General features: G+C 41.8%; 1 protein-coding gene across 1 annotated transcript in view; it reads left to right on the forward strand.

Moving 5' to 3' along the window:
• Positions 1-9344, forward strand: part of LOC106805076 (ATP-binding cassette sub-family A member 1-like) — a 39675-nt gene that overhangs the window by 11263 nt on the left and 19068 nt on the right. The window contains 5 exon segments of the mRNA XM_014806555.1: positions 3539-3670; positions 4104-4243; positions 4695-4832; positions 5571-5800; positions 7288-7363. Coding sequence (XP_014662041.1) covers positions 3539-3670; positions 4104-4243; positions 4695-4832; positions 5571-5800; positions 7288-7363 — 716 coding nt within the window.

A 9344-nucleotide genomic window follows, 5' to 3' on the forward strand; every position in this document is an offset into this window, starting at 1 on the left:
CATGATACATGGTACATGATACATGACACATGGTACATGATACATGGTACATGATACATGACACATGGTACATAATATGCATGGTACATGATACATGACATGGTAATGGGACATGATGCATGGTACATGATACATGACATGGTAATGGGGCATGATGCATGGTACATGATGCATGATACATGGTAATGGTATGTAGTAATGGTACATGTTACATGATAATGCTACATAATATGTGGCAGTGATTACATATATATAATATACATACAATAACAGAAAGGAACACGCACTGTTGCATCATTTTGTTAGATAATGCCCGCATCTATCGACCATCAGCTTCCTGCCACGTATATGCCCCTGTTTGTAATCACAGTGGTTTGATCATATCACCTAGTCGTTTAAACATGTCTATCAATGAATGAATTGAGGCACAAGAAAATTTCCTACGCTAAGCTATATATTTCCGGTAGAGTGTGTTGTGTGTTGTAGTGGTGTTGACTTACGTTCTCTTGTATTTATCTATTCAGGCGACTGATGATACAGCTGAAGAGGAAAATGAGACTAAATCCAGCCAGCCTCCTGCTAGTCCTATGTTATTCCACGGTAAAAGCTGTTGGACTGGCATTATAGATGCTGATTGCTAATCATAGAGTTACCGACTAGTTTGGCAGCTTTAAAGTAGAAGTATAACAAAAAAAGAAGTTTGGATTTTCAACAGAATTATATGGCAAAAGAATTTCGGTTGGTTACCAAATAGTGTGGATTGTCATCTAGGGTTCCAGGCTATGAAACACTGTATAATTATGCCAGTTTAATTTCACTAAATATTACAGGTAAACTACATGTAAAACTATACATAGATTACTGAGTATGTGTTAGCTGTAGAAATTCGCATACCTCCATAATTGTGAGATATTATACGTAATGCCTTCTATAATAATAATAATAATAATAATAATAATAATAAGTTACTTGATTAATTAATTAATAGTATGTCACTTTGGATGTTTCATCAAGGTTTCTCGTACGCAGTCCCAACAGTCATTGTTAACGTCGCGCGTTTCAGGGCTTTACTCACAGAGGGCGCTGTCGTCATTCATCTGCTCACGCGTCCCGTCGGCGCAGATCGTCGAGGACATCGGCACCGAGGTCTCCTATGTGTTGCCTAGCAACGAAGCTCGCAGCGGTCTACTCGAGCGTCTGTTCGTCGACCTTGACCACAGCTTGCGCGACCTTGGGCTGAGCAGCTACGGCGTGTCTGACACAACACTGGAGGAGGTGGGAGTCGCAAGGAGGGAAACCCCCTTCCGCGCGCCCGTGTTTTAAGAGACGGAATTAGTCTTAATATTAGTCTTAAAGTTAGTCTTAACATTAACTCTTTCTTTTCGATTCGTGTTGGAATGCTAATGGCGCTAGCGCGAACATTTCGTAAACGTACGTTGGAATTTTTGCGTGAGAAACATGCGCTGGTTTCCGTTTGGCAGGTATTTCTCAAGGTCACGCAGGAGTCAAGCAACCAGGAGGCAATCACGGAGGCGGTGGAAGACATGACAGATAGTAAGTCACACGACGGTGGTCTGTTACCACGGACTCGCCCTGATGTTTGTTGTGGAGGTTTCCTGAGAGATTCTATGTCTGTTTTATTTATACCTTATTATTATTATTTATCACTGCTTACTTATACCTTATTATTATTATTTGTTACCGCGTACTCATCCTTTTTATTCTACGTACCTTAACGTAGTCACGATATAGTGCAATGTTACAGCGTTTCTGACTTATTGTACTTACTATGAGTACTAATTATGTGACTATACTATGTGATATAGTGTAGATATATTCACGTTATACGCAGTCTATAAATATGTTCATGGTACTAGGTATACATGTATGTTTTTACCCCTGATGATATATCCATGGCATTGCTGTAGGAGCAAGTAGTAAAACTCATTAACTATTATTAAAATTATTATTATTATTATTAGTAAAAATTATTAAGTAGTCTAATCATTCATCTATAATTATTTCTACTTGATGGCATTGCTGTAGGAGTGAGTTGTGATTTATAATTATTTGTCTGTAATGTTTTCTACGATCAGGAGGGAAGTATGCCACGCAGCTTCGTTCTGAGAGCATCAGACGCATGAGCAGCCTGCATGAAAACAAAGCCGACTACATGACGTTAGATGCAGAAAGCGTGGATGACACAGGTCAGTGCATGTGTGTTTGTTTGTGTTATTAACAGAATTACGTACAACATTCTGCCAACATATCAATCTGTTGGGTTATTAACAGAATTATGTACAACATTCTGCAAACATTTCCCTTTTGTGCGAAACAAAGAAACTCTCGCTTATCTGCAAGTTAACATCGTGTTTGGCCAAACCAGGGTAACACAGCAAACATGTTGGCTGAATAAAACGTTCCTTGATTCCAGTGTGGCAATGTTACATCAGTCAATCGATGGCAGAAGCTTAGATAGTGATGGTAAATTGACTTAATAATTGCTTGTTAATTGAAACCTCACACTGACAGCAGAAGAGTAAGAATGGTTCTCTTCTCCATGCATGCACGCACGCATGCACACAGCAATGCTTGATCTACCCTACTGTCATAGTAATCCCACATCAGGGCTTACATGTATGTGCACATCGAAGGAGAGTCAAACTTCTCTTCAAGTTTTCAGAAGAGATGATTCAGCCTGATTCCTTCTGTTGATTAAGTCTAATTCTTTGTCAAATTTAAGAGTCGAGCTAATTAATAGGATAAATTGGATGATCGATCAAGTGAGTTTCAAATTCTGTTTTCATGTTGGTTTTTACAATATCTCAGGGATTGCACAGCGCCGAGTTGTGCAAAATGGAAGTAAGTGCTGGGTGTTGTGTGAAGTAGTTTTTTATTGCAGTTGCACACATAAAAAATCGCTGTCATCTATAATGCTGGTGTTTTTTTTCATCCACAGCTTGGATTTTTCATTAACAAGTTTCCCGTTTGCTATACTCTTTTTAGCTCATCTGACGTAGTCAGGTGCAGCTTGTAGAATCGCGTGATCGTCCGTGCGATCGTCTGTCCGTCCGGCCGTCCGTGCGTCCGTGGGTCCGTCCGTCAACAGTTGGGCACAAATCTTAACCGCTTGACGTACGGTCACGATATTTGGGACGTGGGGTGGTAATCCGAAAACGAGTTGGAGTGTAATATGTGTGTATATAAACCACTACCATGTAGGTGTATACTAATACCATGTACGTGTAATATGTGTGTATATAAACCACCACAATTTAGGTGTATAACACACGTACGTATATAAACGACCACTATGTAGATGTATAACACATGTTTCTAAATCACCACCATGCAGATGTACACTAATGTAGGTGTAGGACGCATGTGTGTAAAGCAATGCAATGTAGGTGTAAGGTACAAATAAACGATGTAAGATCCATGTAGATGTAAGATGCGTATCTAAACCACCACTATGTGTATGTACAGATGTAGGATTTGTTCATGATATGCTATACGTGTGATGTGTCATTGTTCTCAGGTCTATACTGACTGGCCTGTACGTTCCTACGTCTGGCACGGCATTCATCCACGGACACGACATCATGACCAGCATGGATGACATACGGAAGAGTTTGGGCATGTGTCCTCAACACAATGTCCTATTTGACCAGTAAGTCGATCGGTGACAAGACTATAGGGAACAGGAAAAAGCCCAGAAAACTGGAATTAACTGTGATGTGTGGATGTTTATGAATGTGTGTGATCGTGGTAATTCCTCAATGTGAATATACTTCAGTACTTAAAACGTGGTAGAGACTTCTAGATCTCTAGCAAGAGAAACCTATAGAATTATTCTAGACTTTCAGCCAGAGAGACCTATATATAGTTATAATTTTATAGCTATTTTATAGTTTTAGCAAGAGAAGACTATATAATTATTTTGGACCTTTAGCAAGAGAAACCTGTAAAATAAATCGAAACTTTCACACGCGAGAATGTAAAAATTATTGTAGGCTGTCGCATGTGTAAATGCAAGTACTATTCTAGATTATTCTAGACTATTCTAGACTGTCACCAACAGTAATGGATCTTTACGTTTGTAGGCTCACTGTAGAAGAGCACATCTGGTTCTATGGACAGTTGAAGGGATGTAGTAAGGAGAGGATTGAGGTGGAGATGGGTAAGATCATTACCGACATAGGCCTGCCCCACAAGCGCCATGAGACATCCAACCATCTGTCAGGTGATGATCCACGTTACCATAGAAACGCATTGAAAGGCCACTGGTTCACGTTGCGGTGGCCTTGTATTATTTCAACAGCAGCACGTTACGGTGGCCTTGTATTATTTTAACAGCAGCACATTACGGTGGCCTTGTATTGTTTTAACAGCAGTACGGTACCTGGTTAACAGTGGTTAAGCTATCACCTTAGTGTTTTCGTGTTTGTAATATGCAGGCTATGTATTAATAGAAGAGGATTTTGTTGGTGTTGAGGGGAATGGGTTGAGATGTGGGGGATTTGAGAAGCGAGTGAGGTGTTCGAGATGGGGGGGGGGTGACTTTTTGCCATGGCGTGAATTTGCATGTAGCAAAGATGTGTGTAAAGATGTTCACTTGTCGTGTGATGTATGCGTGTCATGGCATGAAGTTGCGCGTGCGCGTACGAGTGATGTTCTCTTGTCGTGCGACGTAGGTGGCATGCAGCGAAAGCTCTCCATCGCGATCGCGTTTGTCGGCGGATCCAAGACAGTGATACTGGACGAGCCGACAGCTGGGGTCGACCCGTTCGCTCGCCGCAGCATATGGGACCTACTCGTCAAATACAAGAAAGGTAGGAGCATGTGCCCCACACCCCTCCTGCTGCCCCCCGCCCCCACCGATGTGCGTGGCCACATATATATATATGTATAGAGTTCTTCTTCAGCCACATGTATATCATCATAATATATCGTCTCTCTCTCTCTCTCCATATATATACATATATATATATAGCTGTGACATAATATCAGAGTCTCCCTGTGTTTAGGTTTATTTACTCGTCAAGTACAAGAAAGGTAGGAGCGCGGCGCCGCGTCTCCCCCCCCCCAACGAGAGATTAGTTTAGTTCTGTTTAGTTCTTAGGTTTAGATCTTTTTAAATTCTTTGCTTCAGCAGTATATTATCATGAGACATGATCCACTATTATTTAATGTTCTTTGTAACGAACCCTTCATTGTTTTCGTTTTGCGCGTACATAGATCGCACAGTGATCCTGTCCAATGATCTTTGTAACACACCCTCCATCGTCTGTGTTTCTCGAGTGTGTGTAGGTCACATGGTGATCCTGTCCAATGTTCTTTGTAACGAACCCTCTATCGCAGTGATTCTTCACTTTTTTTGAGTTATGGACCCCTTTGAGAATCTGGTGAAAGCTACGGACCCCTCGCCAGAAAAATGCACATAAGCACATAAACACCCAATTTTGCATACAGTGGGGTTCACGGACCCCTGAAGCCCACCCACGGACCTTTTTGGACTGCAGTTTAAGAACCCCATCCCTATCGTCTGTGTTTCTCGCGTGTGTGTATAGGTCGCACGGTCATCCTGTCCACACATCACATGGACGAGGCGGACCTGCTTGGAGATCGCATCGCCATCATATCGCAGGGCAAGCTCTGCTGCTGCGGCTCCAGCCTCTTCCTGAAGAACGTCTACGGCAACGGATACTACCTCACGCTCGCCAAGGCCGAGAAACACCACAGCACGGACGGCAGCGGCGGCGGTTCAGAGATGGGCAGGTCGCTCACAGAGAGTACGATGGTACGTAGATAACACGGTGCATGGCACATTACACACAGCAATGAGGCATGACACATGGTACATGATACACGGTACACGGTACATGATACACGGTACATGATTTACACGGTAGCATGTAACATGAAACCAGGTACCTGATACACGGTACTGATACAGCGGTACATGGTACATGATATAACGTATCATGATACACGCTACATGGTACATGACAGTGGTACATGATACACGGTAACATGAACACGGTATACATGGATACATGATATAACCGTACCAGGACACATGTCACATGGACATGATACATAGACCATGGTAACATGAATAACACGGTACAAGGTGTAGGAGTTACCCATGGTACATGAACTACACGGTAGCATGAACATGTACTGATTACATGTACATGAATCATGATACTCGTCCATGGTAATGACACATGTACATGATTACATGACAGGTCATGGCATGATACATGTAACTGAACATGTACATGAATACACGGTAGCAGGTACCTGGAGCAGTGATACATGATATACACGGTACATGATACATGAAATGGTAAATGGGGCATGACTATGGTACAGTGACACTGTCATGATTATCCGTAACATGGTACATGGCTAATGATAATGATATCACGCGACAATATACAACTGGTAACCGATTGAAGACATGAAATGGCGTAAACGGCACGAAATACATGTACATGACACATGGTACATGAAATACACGGTACATGACACAATGGTACATGTACATGAGACATGACACATGTAATGATACACACGTACTGTAAGTCGTACATGGTACATGAATACACGGTACATAAGCCCACTGTACATGGGTACATGAATCAGACCATGGTCCATGATACACACGGTAACATGATACAAGTACTATGGTACATGATATACATCGGTACTGACACATGGTACATGGTCCAGTGATACATGACACATGTATCAATGATACACGGCATCCGGTAACATGAACACATGGCTACCACTGATACACACGGTACTGACACATGGTACAAAATACATGGTACATGGTAAGCATGACATGTAATGGCAGCATGATGCCTGGTACATGAACATGACACTGGTAATGGGCATGATGGCCTGGTACATGAGCATGATACATGTAATGATAGGTATAAATGGTACATTACATGATAATCTACACCAATACGTGCAGTGATATCACATATAATTAAGATATAGCATACAAACGAAGGAATCACATCGCACTGTTGCATCATTTTGTTAGATAACTGCCCGCATCCATCCCGACCATTCCAACTTCACTGCCACGTATATCCCCTCGCGTTTTAAGCAGCAGTGGTTGACTGAATATCCAACCTAGTCGTTTAAAACAGTCTACTCAATGGAATGAATTGAGCAAGCAAGAAAATTCTACGCTAAGTCTTAGTATTCCGGTAGAGGGTGTGTGTGTAGTGGTGTTGAGCTACGTTCCTGTATTTATCTAGTCAGGCACTGATGATACAGCTGAAGAGGAAAATGAGACTAAATCCACAGCCTCCTGCAGCTTCCTACGTTATTCACCACGGTAAAAGCTGTTGGACTGCAATATACGATGCTCTATCTGCTAATCATAGAGTACCCGACTAGTTGGGCAGCTGTTACAAGTAGAAGTATACAAAAAAGAAAGTTGGTATTCACAGATTATATGGCAGAAGATTTCGGTGGTCCCTGAAATAGTGTGATCTGTCAGCTGCTAGGTTCCAGGCTATCAAACCTGTATAATTATGCAGTTTAATTTCACTAAATATTACAGTAATACTACATGAAACATACATAGATACGAGTAGTGTAGCTGTAGAAATCGCATACCTCCATAATTGTGAGATATATATAACGTAATGCTTTGCTATACATAATAATAATAATAATAATAATAATATGTTACTTGATTAATTACTTGAATGTATGTCACATTGGATTTCATCAGTTTGCTCGTACGGCAGTCCCAACAGTCATGTTAACGGCGTCGCGTTCAGGGCTTTACTCACAGAGGCGCTGTCGTCTTTCATCTTGCTTCACGCGTCTCGTCATCGCAGATCGTCGACGGACATCGCACTGAGGTCTCCTTCTGTTTGTCCTAGCATGACGCTCGCAGCGGTTCGACTCGGAGCGTCTGTTCGTCGACCGTCTGACCACAGCGTTGCGCGACCTTGGGCTGAGCAGCTACGCGTGTCTGACACAAAACCACTGAGGGCAGATGGAGCGCAAGTGAGGGAAACCCCCTCTCGCGCGGCCGGGCGCCGCCCGCCCGGCCGCCGCCTTTTTAAGAGACGAATTAGTCTTAATATGTAGTCTTAAGTAGTCTTAACATTTAACTCTTTCTTTTCGATTTGTGTTGGAATGCTAATGCGCTAGCGCGACATTTCGCTAATACGTTACCGTTGCGACATTTTGCGTGCAGAAACATGCGCTGGTTTCCCGTTTGCAGTATTTCTCAAGGTCACGCAGGAGTCTAGCAACCAGGAGGCAATCACGGAGGCGGTGAAGACATGACAGATAGTAGAAAATCACACGACGGTGGTCTGTTACCACGTACTCACCCTGGTTGTTTGGGGTTTTCCTGAGGGGATTTATGTCTGATTATTTATACCTTATATTTATTTATCCTGCTTACTTACTCACCTGCATTTATATTATTTGTTACCGCCGTACTCAATCCTTTATGTCTACGTACTTAACTAGTGCACGTACTAGGCCAATGTGTTACAGCGTTCTACTTATTGTTACTTACTATGATACAATTATTGACTATACTTGTGATATAGTGTAGATATAATTTCACTGTTATACCAGTCTATAATATGTTCATGGTACTAGGATACATGTATGTTTTTTTGACCCCTGATATATTATCCAGCATTGCTGTAAGAGAAGTGTAAAACTTCATTAACTTTATTAAAATTTTATTATTATTATTAGTAAAATTATTAAGTAGTCTAATCATTCCATTCTATAATTATTTCCTACTGAGCATTGCGTTAGGATGAGTTCTGATAATTTATAATTATTTGTCCTGTAATGTTTTCTACTGACAGCGAGGGAAGTAGCACGCCAGCTTCGTTCTGAGAGCATTCCAGGACGCATGACAGCGCTGCGGGTGAAACAAAGCCGACTACATGACGTAGATGCAGAAGCTGGGTATGACACGTCAGTGCGTGGTGTTTGTTTGGTATATAACAGAATTAGCGTAACACACATCTGCCACATATCAACGCTTGGTATATTAACAGAATTATGTACAACCATTCTGCAACCATCCCTTTTGTGCGACACAAAAGAAACTCTGCTATCTGCAACGTTAACATCGTGGTGCTGCCAAACCAGGGTACACAGCAAACATGTTGCGCTGAAAAACTTTCCTTTGATTCCAGTGTGGCAATGTACTCAGTCATATCGATGCGGCAGAACCTAGATAGTATGGCTAAATTGACTCAATATTGCTTGTTAATTGAAATCCTCACACTGACAGCAGAAAGAGTAAGAACCTGCTTCTCTTCCACATGCAT

This window comes from Priapulus caudatus, unplaced genomic scaffold (assembly GCF_000485595.1).
Source record: "Priapulus caudatus unplaced genomic scaffold, Priapulus_caudatus-5.0.1 Scaffold99, whole genome shotgun sequence".
NCBI classification, from domain to species: Eukaryota; Metazoa; Priapulida; class Priapulimorpha; order Priapulimorphida; family Priapulidae; genus Priapulus; species Priapulus caudatus.